At 39.5% G+C, this 17144-nt stretch overlaps 1 protein-coding gene across 9 annotated transcripts in view; it reads left to right on the forward strand.

Annotated features, from left to right (window-relative positions):
- The window catches only part of LOC140598490 (solute carrier family 13 member 1-like), a 106763-nt gene that overhangs the window by 28498 nt on the left and 61121 nt on the right, over window positions 1-17144 (forward strand). For all 9 annotated transcript variants that reach the window (XM_072755159.1, XM_072755162.1, XM_072755165.1 and 6 more), the window contains exons 4-6: window positions 1611-1798; window positions 2340-2397; window positions 2479-2527. In XM_072755159.1, coding sequence (XP_072611260.1) covers window positions 1611-1798; window positions 2340-2397; window positions 2479-2527 — 295 coding nt within the window. The remainder of the gene's footprint in view (window positions 1-1610; window positions 1799-2339; window positions 2398-2478; window positions 2528-17144) is intronic.

The following is a 17144-nucleotide window of genomic DNA, read 5'->3' on the forward strand; positions in this document are numbered from 1 at the left end:
CCAAACAACCAACTTAAGAAATTTCATCTACAGAGTGTGAAATCGCTCAGTTGACTGATTTTCCCCGCTGAAATACTTTTTTTTCCTTTACATTGTCTATTTTAGTTTTAATTCTAGCTCTTGTTAAGAACATGGATGTGAGCTAAAAAAAAATATTTTCCAGTGTCATAAACACTTGCATCATAGCGTTAAGCTCTAAAGCCTTAGGTGGTTCTTCCCTTCTCATTTTTCTTGGAAAACAAGAAAATTGTATTGATTCATGTTGCATAATTCCTCCTAGAATATATCCTCATCTGTATTTATCATTTATGAATCAAACAGTTTTGTTAAATACAAAAAATAACTTAGATGAGCCAATTTTTAAAAAAAATATTCGTTACTTTAATTTTTATGACATATATGTATTAATAGAATTTCATTCTTGAGATGAAATGGTGTTTCCTGCCCCTTGGGGTGCCATAGACATGTGTATCTTTTCCTTGACCACCTGTTCAGTGACCCCAAGGGACGGGGTAGTGAGCTGCACAGCGGAGCAGAGTCCTCCCCGTTGTGCCACTACGTGGCTTTGAAGGCATTCTCCCCACGCAGGCTTATCTGCGCGCTATCTTTTTTTACAGGAAGATTTCACGTCTTGCCAATGTCTTAAATTAAAAGTATTTCTAGTTTAGTTTTTATCGAGAACCATTTCTTGTTTAAACAGGTATCTAAAAAGTTTTATATGTAGAAATCATTCACTTGATCTGAAGTTGAAACCTGGAGTGCAGACTTTGTCTTGTAGATCTACCTACAAAGGGAGTCACAGAATCTCATAAGTGGCTCTATATGGAAAGATCTGCCTCTGAATGATTTTCTGGGATTTCCAACTCAAAAGAGAGGATATTTTTTCCCCAAGTGTGATTTTGAAAGCTTAAAAATATGATTTAAAACCCTACAATCTGAGGGGTGCTATTTTTAAGGGAGAAGAACTACTCTATTTATAAGAGAAGACAATGTCACACATCCAGTTCTTGACCACAGGCAGGAGTGTCGAATTCGGGAAAGCACAAATAATAGAATCTACAGGAAATTCTGACACTGCGTTTCAGCTGGCAATTTTAACCATTCTCCTCCACCTACCGTATATCGAACCAGGGCAGGCAAAGGTAAAAAGTAGATTTACAAATATTAATTTCTCCGCTTGTCCTTGTGCCTCCTTGGCACACATACTAATACAGAGATGTGACCAAAAGATCAAAGAAAGAGTAAGGGGCCCTAAATTGAAAGACTGATTTGATTTCATCTAAGTAGTATTTCAAGGTAAGTGTCACTCATCAAGGGCCTTCAGATATTGGCGTGACATGTAAGCGGTCATACACTCAGTTTGACTTGCAGTTGGTCATAACTGACCCCTCTCCTGGGGTGAGAGAGTCTCATCCCATAAGAACATCCCTCTTCCAAATGCCGCTTCCGTCCCCTCCTGGCTCCACCATCCTCGGGTTCCTCATCTGAGAGGAGCCCGAACCGACGTGTGTCTTGAAACTGTCCCCAGCCCAGCAGCAGCGTCCCTTCCAGTAGAGTCACAGAGCGGGGACGCTGGAGAGCCCTTCCCCCTAAAAGCCCTCTCGTTCCAGGCTGACGCTGGGGCTCATGAGCAGCACCGCCTTCCTGTCCATGTGGCTCAGCAACACGTCAACCGCTGCCATGGTGATGCCCATCGTGGAGGCCGTGGCCCAGCAGATCATCAGCGCCCAGGCGGAGGTGGAGGCCACTCAGATGACCTCTCTCGGTGGATCCACCAACCATGGACTGGAGATCGACGGTATCACATGGCGCCCCAGCAGAAGCTCAAGAGGCCTGGCGTGGGTTCCACCGGCCACACCAGCAGGACGTGCATTTAACTCTCTCCTTTCTGTAGTTCCCAGTATTAATGCAAGGGAGCGGCATTGCCGCATATTTTACCTTCCTCTAATGGTTGAATCCACATGCTCTGGAAATAGAGAGAGAATCCCCGTCGGAGCCTCCAGCCCCTGAGGGAGCTCTCTCCCTCCCGCCTCTCATGGGCCCCGATTCTCAGACAGAATCGACCTTCCTGCATAATGGTGGGAATCGTTACTTCCGACATTCCATTTGGAAAGAGTATTATTACATTTGGCCGTGGTTATTTCTGGCTCTGATAAATTGCCCTGGTGGAGTGAAAAATGGTGGGGTGATATCTATATTTATAAAATGCTTTATTAAAATGAATGTTATGTCAGTACAGGTGAATTTATTTTCAGTTTCTAGTAATGCCTGCATCTTTACACACCCACACAGGCACATGCTGATAACCCTTTAAATTGTTTTTCTTTACTACTTTGCAGAAAGTGTTAATGGACAAGAAACAAATGAGAGGAATGAGAAGACAATACCAGCTCCAGGGTAAGGAATATTGACATTTTGATCAGGATTTTCTAAATTACATTTTAATAAAATTATAAACTGGGTCAATTTATTTTTCAGATACGGTAATGATGCAGGAAAAGTTTCGAGCAAGACGGAGCCAGAAAAGGTACCTTAAATGTGATTCTTTCTAAATAATTATATGTGAAATTATCTTAGACCTGCCGTTAGAGGTGCATGCATTTTTTCTTTTATTTTTAGAAAGGGAGGAGGGAAGGGGAGAGAAAGAGAGAGAATCCTAAGCAGGATCCAAGCTCAGTGTGGAGTCCATCCCCGGGGCTCGATCTCATGACCCTGAAATCATGACTGGGTTGAAATCAAGAGCGAGATGCTCAACCAGCCGAGCCCCCCGGGCGCCCTGAGATGTATGCACATTAAAACCTGTTACTTCCTTCCTTGCCTAAGTCAAAGCGGGTGTAATGGTTTGATGAGTCCTCGCAGACATAGACTAAAATCAACACTCTGGTAGAAAACATGTTTGGGTTTGAGGATTAGCATCATTAGTTTCTCCTTCCACTGAGTTCATGGTGATGGGAGTTAGCATATGCAGTTTAAAGAAATATAATTCCAGTCTCAGAATGTCTCATTTTCTTAGTAAAATCTTATCAGCCCGAAAGCCTGATTTTCACTAGAACTATCCTTATTTCTTTCAGGTCATAAACTTAGAGCAACTCTTATTTGCCTAATTACAATCCAGTTATCTTTAGTGTCCCCAGTAAAAAATTCAGTACAGAATTTATGAATCGCTCTTGTCAAACAGATGAAGGAGTCGTAGTCATTCTAGCTATTGAAGGAAGGAAGGAGACTCTTGTAAACTATCGCATAGAATTCATTGCACCCACAATAAATCAATATAAAAATCCTATATTAAGTTGTATTGGGAGCAATAGATCTTGAGACCACTGAAAAATAATCCTGCATAGAAATGGTTTTCTGGTAACCATGGCATTAGGAATGGAGTGGGGCATATGGTCCTTCCTTCGACTACAATGCATTTACTTGCGACTCACTAGGAGAAAGAAAACCTTCTTGCTATTTACAGAAATCTTCAGGGAAAGAATGATTTCTTTGTAAACAGAATACAAATAACGAAGATACGTTTTAAGCCATTAGCTACAGTGTAAGGGTTAGGGGCTTTAAAGATGAGTATTGAATATATATTTATGAGAACATTATCATCTTTAGGAATAGAAACAATTCTTTTAAAACAGAAAATCAATAGTACGTGAGGTATATTACAGAAGAATACATTACAAATGAGCTTTAAATATCATGAAAATTGGCAAGCATAAACAGAAAGAATATCCTTGCACACAGTAACTTCCTCACGGTTAACTTTAGAAACCCACTTTTCTGGCACGATGCCTAAATTTTGGGTCAAGCCCCTTCAAATCAACCTGACATCTAACACTGTCCTCGGCATTTTAGGAGGGTCCATTGGTGAAAAGACCTGGCCCTTACTGTAAGCAGCTCAGAGTCTAGTGGGGAACATGGACTTAAAAAAAAAAGAAAGAAAAAAATGTGTGACATAAATAAATTCTACGACAAAAGCATGCACAGCGGCTGAGTCTTCCAAAGGTGGAGGGACTCACTGAATCGGGGTATCGCAGGATGGGGTGCGAGCGAAAGGAACGTGAGTCCAGGAGGAGACAGCACGTTTCGGCAGCAGAGTGCAGGCTCCGTGTATGCAGGCGCCTTGTCTGCGTCGTTGACCACCTCATCCCCTGGCGCGCTTCGTCCCCTAACACAGGGTAGATGCTCAGTAGATCCCTATCCTGGTTAATTAACTAACGAGTGGAAAGATAAGAGGTATTCTAATTAGAAAAAACAATGAATTCAAGGACCCAAGTATGTAGAGAGCAGGGCTCCTTCAGGAAACGTCTGTACTGCAGGTGCCAGGGCTGAGTTGTGGTGAGTGAGATGCCTGGAGAGCTCGGGCCGCGTTAGACACGGTTGGTGAAGGCAGCCGACAGCGCAGAGCTTGTCTCAGAGACCTTAGGAATCGCTGAAGCTAGAGAGCAGCACGGTAGGTTCTGCCATTGAGAGACTCACCATGGCAACAATTCGAAGGGCAGAGGGTGTGAACCTAACTGGACTTTTTGATTAATCAGACTTTGAAGACAAGAGAGAGAAACGTAGAGAAGACGCTTTGCTGGAATAAACTCGCTAAAGGTAGGCTGTGACGCCACTGCTTGAGAAGGGGAACGCAGAAGGAGGAATAACTCTCCAGGGGGGCAAAAGTAAGGCAATTTGGGTACATCATAGGCAATAAGGATTGACTTCTGAGTTTGGGGGAAGAGAGCAAGGAAGGCCTTTAAACAATGATTCTATGGTCTTTCTAGAACTCAAGGTATAAAAATTCAGTTTCGTGTAAAAGAAAAATTAAAGGATGACTTTTTACTTTACAAAAGTGTTCTTTATTAGAGATACGTGAAAGTATTACCTGCTTTTGGTGTCACATTAAAAAAGTGTTGCCAAGACCAATGTTAAGGAGTATGTGCCTATGGTTTCTTCTAGGAGCTCTACAGTTTGGGGTCCTTAATTCATTTTAAGTTAATATTTGTGAGGAGTACAAGATAGGAATCCAATGTTATTCTTCTGCACGTGGTTATTGAATTTTCCCAACACCATTCATTGAAGAGACATGTCCTCACTGGGTATCTTGGCTCCTTGACACATGTGGGTTCACTGTATACGTGAGGATTTATTTCTGGGCTCTCAATCCTTTTGCATTGGTCTGTGTGTCTGTTTTTATGCCAATTCCAGAGTATTGTGATTATACAGCTTAGTAATATAGTTTGAAACCAGGAAGTGGGATACCTTCAGCTTTGTTCTTCTATCTCAGGATTGTCTTGGCTATTTATGGAGATCAGTTTCGTTTTTGGTGGAAAGAAAGCAAGGGTTGGGAACTAAAATTTATCAGCCCTAAAATTCTTGTTAATAAAACTGCAAACTTCTGATGCAGATGATGAGGATGATGATGATGATGATGATGATGATGATGATGATATTTTTGCCATTACTTTGGCTGCTGATGGTGATGATTACATGTTGGTTTTAAAGATGGTGGATAGTCACTAGTCCCTTAGATTCCAGAAACTGATTAAAGAATAGTCATCTTCCAATTCTGCATATCTAAACATAGATGTTTTCCACGACTCGCCAAGTTCTGTTCTTATCATAGGCCATGACCCAAAGATTAGCAGAGCTTCCTACTTGTGTCCAGAATAAACGTGGTGGGTAGATACTTAGCCTGTAAATCCTGCATGATTCCAAAAGAAGTTAAAATATTTTTTTGAGAAGAAAAGGGACAAAAAGAATGGAATACACTAAAAGGACACTGGCAGTACATGGAGAAATATATTTGTCAGGTTCCAGTGAGAAAACTGAGAGACCAGTCATCATCACTCATATTATTTCCATTTTTTTACATACCAAAAGAAGAATGAAATTGCTAGATTTTTCCCTTCCTCACAAGCACCAGTATCATTCAAAGAGATATCCCAGATTTTTATACTAGCTCCATTTCTAAACTCCAGGCATCTTCAAATGAAAGGAATCGGAGAATCGGTTCGCTTTTAATGAAAGGTCTAAGATAATTGTTTTCCATTCATCTTATATAATTTGTAGTTCTCTAAAGGGAAAAGTTCAAAGGAAAAATTTCTTTGAACAAATTAAATATTGCTTTTTAATTGAGTGTTTAGTTTGGGGGTGAAATTCCTTATTTTTGAAAACCGAATTATGTTAAAGGACACTGTTTAATGTTCTCCAAGAATTCAAAGAGCCGTATTAACGGTAATAAGCACGGTTCATAATATCATGGGCTAGGGTCATTGGTTCTGCCAAGTTAGGGGATATCAAATCTAGAATTTCTGGTGTCTATCAAATGTAAACAGGAGTTTATCCTCCTTGATTATGCTTCAATTCAATGCTGGGTGAAATTGGGTGGCAAGGTCAATGTCAGTCCTCACCTGACACAACCTACGTGTCTTCTTTCACTCATCCAGCCAAGTCCTGTAGTTTATAGAGAGATGATGACAGAGAAAGAGCAGCATCGAAGTGACAGTAGATAACAGGTGTTGGCAAGGATGTGGAGAAACAGGAGCCCTGTGTACTCTCGGTGGTGTAAACTGGTGCAGTCACCACAGAAGGCAGTACAGAGGTTCACTAAAACATTAAAAATGGGATTACCATATGATAATAGATAATCCCACTTCTGGGTATAGATCCAAAGGAAATGAAAACAAGATCCCAGAGGGATATCTGCGCGTATGTTCATTGCAGCATTATTCGCATTAGCTACAATACGGAGAACGTGTCCACCGACGGATGGATGGATACATGCGTTATGCGTATTCAGTGGAATGTTATGGAACAGAAGGAAACAGAAGGAAATCCTGCCATTTGTAAGAACATGCATGAAATTTGAGGACATTCGACTAAGTGAAAGAAGACAGGCAGCAAAGTACAAATATAGTGCGGTAGCATTTATATGTGGAATCTAAAGAAAATAAAAAGTCAAACTCATAAAAACAAAGAGTAAAGAAGTGGTTGTCAAGGGTTGAGGGATGGGGTGCAAACTTGTGGCTGTAAGACGGATAAGCTCCAAGCGTATAAAGTTAAAGTATACTTGGCAGTGTTGTATGGTGGAAGTTGGTTAGGTGGGGTGATGGTGCTTGAATGTCTGACGAAAGAAAGAAAGAAAGAAAGAAAGAAAGAAAGAAAGAAAGAAAGAAAGAAAGAAAGAAAAAAAAGAGAAGAAGAAGAAGAGAAGAGAAGAAGGAGAAGAAGAAGAAGAAAAGGAGGAGAAGGAGAAGGAGGAGGAGGAGGAGGAGGACAAGGAAGGAAGGAAGGAAGGAAGGAAGGACGGAGAGGGACGTGGAGGGTGTGCTGATTGGCTGGATTGGGGTAATGTCTACATGTCTCAGGTCACAGCCAGGTGGCTGGGTGTCCGTGTGGCCGTGAGAGGATCGCCCCTATCCTTCGGCAGCACCTGGGTGCTCACCCACTTCCCGTGTTTGGCTCTTGCACGTGTGTGTGTGGGGCCTGCGCTCTGGGCACCTCCGGCCGGGCAGGCAGTGCGGGCCCCTGCAGTGGCCGAGCGTGGTCTCGGATGCCAGCCGGGTCATCTCAGGGCGGGCCGTGTGCACCCGTGTGCCCTGTGGTCTCTCCTGATGGGGCAGCGTCCTCGGCCTCTGGGAGGAGAAGTGGGGCTTCTAGAAGAAACCGTAGCCCCCTTACTTCCTAGACCAACAGGGAGATCACATTTCCGTCCAGAACCCGGGTGCCTGTCACCCCCAGTGTGTAGCAGAAGCCTGGGCTCGTCCGGCCACGGTGGAGAGCGCGTGGGGCAGCAGCCGGCCCGGTCCGCCTGGAATCACACCCCGAGGACTTCCCGATTCAGGACGGAAGCGGGTGAGGTGAATTCACTCCTGAGTGAAGAATTTTTTTGACATTCGCTGTAACGAGGAGAGGGGACCCGGCAGCAGCCCGGGCCCACGACCTCCCCGTGGTCCCGGTCGTCGTCAAGGTCAAAGGCCCGGCTCCTTCGGTGTCTGCGCTCAGGCCTGTTTCCACACAACGTTGTGCTGTTGAAACGACCGCTGAGAAGAGCTTTGGTCCCACGAGTCTTCCATCTGTGAGTCCCCGAAATGGGAGTCCTGGCATCTGGAGCTAAGGGTGGGCCGGGGGGCCGGGGGGAGCCTCCCACGGCCGCGTCTGCTCTCCGGGGGACCTTGTCTTCTCCACCCTCAGCAGCGTGTTTCCGAGCGTCCTCCAAGAGCATTCCCTAAAGCAGGAAAACATTCATTTTGCTTTGTCCCCAAATGGCTTTTGCACTTGATCATGAAATATGTGAAATAGACACACATTTATTAAACGCAACAGAAAGAATTTAAAGGATATAAAAATGCACGAAATGGTGTACCTCACACCCCAGCTTAACTAATTCCGAAAAGTCTCGGGGCCTTGTCTGGTTCCGCCTCCTCTGCTCAGTCACTCACCGGTCCCCTCGCCCAGACACACAGGCCGGAGGGTCGTGACAATCATTCTCTCGTCCTCTTTTCGGTGTTTCTGCTCGTCCTGGTTACCCCTTCATCACCACAGAGCCCCCAAATAGCAAGAGTCTTAACGAGAGAGAAGTAAGCGGGCAGGGCGGCTCCACATCACCTGCCCGACTCTGCCTCCCAGCTCCGAGGCCTCAGCACCAACAACCCCCCGGGGCAAGATCACCAACAACCCCTCGGGGCAAGATCGCTGCCTCCCCTCGCCCTCCCCATCCTCTACTCCAGCTCACAGGAAGAGGAGAACGCAAAAGGCAGAGGCTCCCAGGAGTTGCTCTATCACTTTCCTGGCTTTAGGATTAATTACATTTTCTATTTCTTCTTGAGTTGTATTTTTCCAGGATCCGTATGCCTTCCGTCCTGCGGCTAATAGCATATGGTGTTTATAATATCACCAAGACCAATTTAATTTCTAAAGTATTTTTAGTTATAGATTTTGTCATTGCTAATATTTCTACTTAATCTTTTAAGCTTTTTTTTTCAATAGTCTTTCAAAAATTAGTTTTATTAGTCTTACGAGTCTTGTCAAAGAACTGACTTTTGTTTCTTTGATCATATTTTATAAGTATTCTAATTTATTCATTTCCTCTCTTTATTATTTTGTTTTACTTTATCTTTACATTCATTCTGCTGCTCTTTTAGTTTTTATTTTTTTATTATTTTTTTTTCTTTTACTTTTTAAATTAGACATTCACATTATGAAACGTGAGCTTTTCTTCTCTTCCAAAGTAAGGATTTAAGGAGATGAATTTTCTCCCATTAACTTAGCTCCATCACATATTTTTCAGTTCTTTGTATCTTCTGGATTTCTGTTATACTAGATTCTTCCCTTCATGAGTTGCTTAGAAGTGCATTTTAAAATCTGAAATAAATGAGACTTTTGTGATACTTTTTGTTCTTCTGTTTTTATTTCTGACTTCATTTTACTGTGCTCAGAAATTGTTTATATGACATCAGTTCTTGTTGAGGCAGATTTATGGGCTAGCACATGGTCAATTGTGATAAATGTCTCGTCGTGCTTAAAAAGAATTGTATACTCTCAACTTACTGGGAGCAATATTTTCCAAAAGTCTGTTAAATCAAGTTTGCTGGTTGTTTTTCAAATTGTCTGTGACCTGATTTTTTGTCTACTTAACCCAGCAGTTAATGAAACTGTTTTGTTAAAAATCTCCCTCTAGGTTATGGATATGACTCTTTCTCCTGCTAGTTCTGTCAATTTTGGTTTCTATATACTTTGGACTTATTTAGATTATGTTATTGTGTCCCTACCAGTTTAGAATGTTTATATATTCCTGGTTAATTAATGCTTTTACATTTTTCAGTGCCCCGATGTTTTGGGGTCTTAGAGTTTATTTGTCTGATGCTAATGAAGCAATGCCAGCTTGCTTGCTTTTTTCTTTCTTTCTTTCTTTCTTTCTTTCTTTCTTTCTTTCTTTTTCTTTTTCTTTTTTTTTGGTACTTATTTTCATTCCAATATAGTTAACATACAGTGTTATATTAGTCTCAGGTGTACCACACAGTGATTCAACAGTTCTCTATATTAGTCAGTGCTCATCATGACCAGTGTATTCTTAGCTCCCGTCACCTATTTTACCTATTTCGCCCATCCCTCTGCCCACCTCCCCTATAGTAACAACTAACTTGTTCTCTATGGTTAAGATTATTTTTTGGTTTGTCTTTTTTTTTTCTTTGTTCATTTGTCTTGTTTCTTAAGTTCCCTGTATGAGTAAAATTGTATAATATTTGTCTTTCTCTGACTTATTTCACTTAGCATTATACCCTTTAGATCTATCTATGTTGTTGCAAATGACAAGATATCATTTTTTTTGCTAATATTCACACACACACACACACACACATATACGTATGTCATATCTTCTTTATCCATTCATCAGTTGATGGACATTGGGCTCTTTGTGTAGTTTGGCTCTTGCTGATAATGCTGCTGTAAACATCGGGGTGCAGGTGCGCCTTTGAATCAGTATGTTTGTATCCTTTAGGTAAATACCCAGTAGTACAATTGCTGAATCACAGGGTAGCTCTATTTCTAACTCTTTGAGCCCCCCCCGCCCCCGCCACTGCTCTCCACAGTGGCTATACCAGTTTTCATCCCCACCCACAGTGCGACAGGGTTTCCCTTTCTCCACATCTTCACTGACATCTATTGTTTCCTGTGTTAATTTTAGCCCTTCTGAGGGCTGTGAGGTGGTGTCTCCTTGTGGTATTGATTTGCATTTCCCTGATGATGAGGGATGTGGAGCACCTTTCCATGTGTCTGTTGGCCATCTGGATGTCTTCTTTGGAAAAATATCTATTCATGTGTTCTGCCCTTTTTTTTTTAACTGGATTGTTTGCTTTTGAGATATTGAGCTATGTAAGTATTGAAATAGTAGGTTTCCTTGAGACTTCTCTGGAAATTCCTTAAGTCTTGAGTTGCAGCTTCCTAGAAGAGCTTTTATATTATTGTTTTTATTTTAACAGACAGGTAACACTAATTTAGGCTAAAAATGCTCATGATTAGGAGTTTTTAGGCTACATTTTGTTTTCCTGTAAGTCAGCATGAGATTTCCTTATTGTCAACTTTTGCAGAGGACACCAGCTTTATGCGTATTTTCCTGTAGGGTTCCTCATAGATGATGGGCCTTAGGCATTATCTGCCATATCCAGCTCTTTCTGGAAAAAAAAGATTGAGATTCTCAGATCAAAAAGCTGCCTAGTTACTCACTTAAGATTCCCACTTTCACTTGATTTAGGGTCAAGGCAAATTCCCTATTTTTGCATAGTTTTGAGATACATTTTTAACGTGCTTTTTAAACATTTTATTTAACAGGAAATCTGATTTGTCATGCTGTGGAAAAGAAAAATACTATATTATTTATTATATATTATGTCAGTCATTTTTACTGCTATAGAAAGAAAAAGATTTTTTTCTAATACATATTTATTTTTGGATATTCACAAATAAATTACAAAGGAAGCTTCTAAATATTTAACATATAGGATAATAGCATTTTATAAAATAAATCTTTGATTTAATTATGATTTTTGATATTGCTGAAAAAATAGAATTTTTATAAAGAGTCCTCAGGTCTTAAGTGTTTAATTTTAAAGACCTTTCTATTCATCATACTATTACTATGTAAACTAATATTCCAATTCACAATATGCAGCATAATTCGTTATTAACTACAGTGTATATAAATCATATTTCCAGGAGTCTTATTGATAACTTCAGTTTTGTTACCAACTGCTCTGAGTTTTTCAGGTTATTACAGACTAGATTCTTACCAGAGCTTCATGATGAGTTCATATCAACAGTAGGAGAAGGGTCTCTCCTGCTATTTTCTTGCCGTTCACTTATGTATTATCTTTATTCTGGGCTTTCTTTACATGAATAATTTCCTATAGAAATCATTTAAAGCCACATGCACGTTATGAGAGGGCTGTTTTAATTAAAACTAGAAAGTGTAACTGTTATTCACTTAACCAAGCACATGTAAACTCAATATGCTGAGAGCAAAGAGGGAGATAGGGCCCCGCTGTCAATCGCTCCTCACACTATTGAGCTTTTCCTCCCCCCATCTTTCCCTATATCACCCGCTGACATATAGACCATGAACGGAGGTCAGTCCGTGCAATGATTATTAGTTAAGATTAATCTATTTTTTAATGTAAGAGAAAGGTTGCATCTTCCAGTAAGATGCTAGATTGAATACACCCATTTACCTTCAGTATCTCCTAAATCTCCATTAAAACAGGAACAAATAGACCTTTTAAGTCATAAGTCATGATTATGTAAATGTCAAGAGAAGAGATGACAGCAAAATCATTTTGGAAGCTGGAAAGTAAAAGGATGGATATGAAATGACTCAGTTATCTCATAAAAGTGGAATCCTAAATCAACAGTGAGGAGAGGCAATGAACAATCCAGGTTACATAGCAGCAGCCTTCAAAGTTTTTAAAATGTTGAAAATCAGGGGTAAAAAACTGCTTATGAAAACAGATGAATTCCCAGATTTTTCCTCAACTCCACACAGATGCAACTGCTTCTCTTCCACCAAACACCAGTGTCCTCTTCAGACCAGTAAAGCAGAGAGTAAGGAGAATCAGGCACAGTTCAGGTCACAGAGGGTTTCACGATGAAGGGGGGGGCGTTGAGAGGCAGTTTACCTGCAGAATGGGGGAAACCTTGCTTCTACTCCACTAGTTCCAGGATCCAGGCCTGTCCCTTCCAGGCGTCAGCAGGCAGGACGTCAGGAGATCCTCTCCTGGGGAATATAATCAGCATAAAGGAAAGGTGAAAATAAAAAAAAGAAAAGAAAAGGTGAAAATATATACAATTGGATTTTCTCAGAGAAAGAAGAGGCCCAGTCAGAGGTACTGCAGCGAAGCCCACAGTCAACAACTCCCAAAGCAGGGGTACAGAGCTTCCAGACAGCTTTTCATGGTCTCAAATATAAGCAAACAGCGAGAAGGTCCTGGATAGCTGAAGAAAACCTCGGGCATGAAAGTTCCAAAGAAGCAAAAAGAAAGCAGAAAGCTGCAGGAAACAGGGACTATGCAAGAAGAAGGAAAACACAGGAAAGGAAACTATCATTAATATATTCAGAGGAAAACAAAGGAATTGCATTCATGGAATATGAATATCCTTTTATTTCTCATAACATAGATATGTTGTTTTATTTTTGCTTTTTTTTTTTACAAACAAATGTAGCATACGATATGCTGTCTTGTACACTCCTTTTTTTAATTTTAATTTTTTTAATTTTAATTTTTTAATAAATTTACACCGTCTTCACGTATTTATCTGACCCGCTGCCTCCAGCAACTACTAATCTGTTCTCTGCATCTATGAGCTTGTTCTTTTGTGTGTTTTTGTATTTGTGGGGTTTTTTTTTTTAAAGATTCTACTTGTGAGAGAGATCATGTATTTGTCTTTCTCTGACCTATTTCAGTTAGCACAATGCCCTTGATCTCCATCTGTGTTGTCACAAATGGCAAGATTTTGTTCATTTTTTTGTGGCTGAGTAATAGTCCACTGTGTACATTTACCACAATTTCTTTATCCATTTACCCACCAATGGACACTTAGGTTGTTCCCATATCATTGCTGTGGCAAATAATGTTGCAATGAACACAAGCATAATATTTCTTTTTGAGTTAGTGTTTTCATTTTCTTTTGATAAATACCCCAAAGTAGAATTGCTACGTCATGTTGTAGTTCTATTTTAATTTTTTGAGGATCTTGAATACTGGTTTCCATAGTGGCTGCACCAATTTACGTTCCCACTGTCAGTGCACAAGGGTTCCTTCTTCTCCACATCCTCACCAACACTTATTATTTCTTGTCTTTTTGATAATAGTTATACTAAAAGGTATGAGGTGATAGCTCATTGTGGTTTTGATTTGTATTTCCCTGATAATTAATGATATGGAGCATCTTTTCATGTGCCTATTGGCCATTTGTAAGTTTTCTTTGGGAAAATGTCTGTTCAGACCTGCCCTTTTTTTTTTTTTTTAGAATTTATTTATTTATTCATGAGACACACACACAGAGAGAGAGAGAGAGAGAGAGAGAGGAAGAGACATAGGAAGAGGGAAAAACAGGAGGGGAGCCTGAGGCAGGACTCGATCCCAGGACCCCAGGATCATGCCTTGAGCCAAAGGCAGATGCTCAACCGCTGGGCCACCCAGGTGCCCCCTTCTGCCCAGTTTAAAATCAAATTGTTGATTTTAAAAATAAAATTGGTGTTTTTTGCTATTGAGCTGTATGAAATCTTTATATGTTTCGGTAAATAGCCTTTTATCAGAAATACAATTTGAAAATATTTTATCTCGTTTAGTAGGTTGTCTTCATTTTTTTTATGGTTTCCTTTGCTGTGCAGAAACTTTTTAGTATGATGTAGTCCTACTTATTTATTTTTGTTTTTGTTGTTTTTGCTTTTGGTGTCAGATTGAAGAAATTATCACTAAGCCCTATGTCAAATAACTAACCATCTATGTTTTCTTCTAGGAGTTTTATGGTTTCAGGTCTTATGTTCAAGTTTTTAATCTATTTGGAATTAATTTTTGTGTATGCTGTAAGATTGTGGTAAAATTTTATTGTTTTGCATGTGGCTGTCCAGTTTTTCCAACACCATTTATTGGAGAGTCTGTCCTTTCCACATTATATATTCTTGGCTCCTTTGTCATAAATTAATTGGCTATATCTATGTGGGTTTATTTTGGGGCTCTCTATTCTGTTACACTGATCTGTGTCTATTTGTATGCAAATAGCATACTATTTTAATTGCTGTAGATTTTTAATATAGTTTGAAATCAGGCAGCATGATGCCTCCAGTTTTGTTCTTTCTCAAGATTACTGTGACTATTCAGGTTTTTTTTTTTTTTTTTGTGTGTGGTTCCATACAATTTTAGGATTGTTTGCTCTTGTTTTTGAAAAATGTCATTGGAATTTTGATATCAAATTTTCATCAAAACTGTAGATTGTTTTGGGTAGTTTGGGTCCTAAAGATAGTTTTGAGTAGTATCAATTTTAACAATATATAGTCTTCAATATACAGATATTTCCCATCCTTGGTTTAATTTATTTCTAGATATTTTATTTTTGTGGGCAATTATAAATGATGTAGTTTTCTTTGTTTCTCTTTCTGACATTTCATTTTAGTGTATAGAAATGCAACAGATTTTTGCACATGGATTTTGTATCCTGCAGTGTTGCTGAATTTTTTTATTAGTTCTAACAGTGTTTTGATGAAGTCTTTAAGGTTTTCTATATATAATAACATTTCATCTACAAATGGTGACAGTTTTACTTCTTTTTGATTTTGGATGGCTTTTTCTCCCTTACTTAATTGTTCTGGCTGGGATTTCCTTTTTTTTTTTTTTTAATTTTTATTTATGATAGTCACAGAGAGAGAGAGAGAGAGGCAGAGACACAGGCAGAGGGAGAAGCAGGCTCCATGCACCAGGAGCCTGATGTGGGATTCGATCCCGGGTCTCCAGGATCGCGCCCTGGGCCAAAGGCAGGCGCCAAACCGCTGCGCCACCCAGGGATCCCCCTGGCTGGGATTTCCAATACTATATTGAATAGAAATGGTGAGAGCAGGCAACCTTGTTTGTTCCTGATCTTAGGAGAAAGACTTTAAGCTTTTTATCTTTGAGTATGATGTTAACCGTGGGCTTGTCATATATGGTCTTTTTGATGTTGAGATATATTTCCTCTGTACCCACTTTATCATGAATTGATGTTGAATTTTGTTAAACATGTTTTCTACATTTATTGATATGATCATATTATTTTTATAAATTTTACCTAATAATGGTATATGATTTTTTTAACGTATTCTTTAATTTGGCTTGCTACAATTTTGTTGAGGATTTTTGCATCTATGTTCATCTTGGATAGTGATGTGTAATTATCTTTTTTTTTTTGTAGTGTCCTTGAATGGTCTTGGTATTAGGGTAATGCTGGCCTAGTAAAATGAGTTTGGAAGATTCTCTCCTCTTCTATTTTTTGGAAATTTGAGAAAGATTGGCATTGATTATTCTTTTAATGTTTGGTAGAATTTATCAATGAAGCCATTTAGTCCTGGACTTTTTTGGTTGAGAGACTTTGGATTACTGACTCAATCTCCTTACTAGTAATCTGTCTGTTCACATTTTCTATTTCATCATGATTCAGTGTTGGTACAATGTGTGACTCTAGGAATTTATCCATGAGTGGCATTCTTTAAAAGAGGACCAAGAAGACAAAAAATGAAATATGAATATAAATAAAATAAATATATAAAATGTAGTTAAAAAGATATAAAAATATATCGTAAATGGAAAATCTAGTAGAAAAATGTCAAGAAACAAAGTAAGAGAATCATAGGAAATTTCAGAAAAAGAATAGAGGAAACTGAGGAGACTACATCAAAAATTGAAGGAAATTTCCATAGTGTAAGAATGTAATCCCACTGGGTGCCAGCCAAGAGTTGAAACACACATTGAGAAGGTTATTGATAGTTCAGAATATTATGAGAAAAGAGAAAATCCTAAAAATTTTCAGAAAAATGACAACACTGATTCATTAAAAAAGATAAAAAATATGAATGCTTAAAGACTTCTCTATAGCAACACAGGAAACTCAAACAATCGGAAAAGGATGCCTTCAACATTTGGCATGATGTTTATTTTCAAACTTGAAATCAATATCCAACCAAGCTATCAATGAAGTAGGAAGACTGACTGAAGTTGAGATAAATCTTTGCAGATCCAGAGAGAAAAATGCTCGGAGTTAGGACAGGTTAGGAACGTCCTGGAAGACAGGCTCTAAGACAATGAAATGGGTAGAATATTTGATGTAGATTAAGTATCTTACTTGATTGTTCTGAGAGAAGATTTAAACAACCATGGAATGTTTGGAGTCATTTAGTGGTTATTCAGAAAACCAAGCGAAACTTACCAAGCAAGCCAGGAGGGGTAGAGCAGGAGTACGGAACAGGAAAAATAATATAGGTCATATTTCTCAGAAGTTCACGGATTTCTACTCGACAACATTCTAAATGTTGAACTCCGCTCTAAGTAGGATTATCACGTAGCTGTAATAGGAGGAGGATGGGGACATGAAGTTTAAGTGTGTTGGGTGGTCGAGTGTATCAACGAAAGCTAAATCCTCAT

This window comes from Vulpes vulpes, chromosome 4 (genome assembly GCF_048418805.1).
Source record: "Vulpes vulpes isolate BD-2025 chromosome 4, VulVul3, whole genome shotgun sequence".
Taxonomy (NCBI): Eukaryota; Metazoa; Chordata; class Mammalia; order Carnivora; family Canidae; genus Vulpes; species Vulpes vulpes.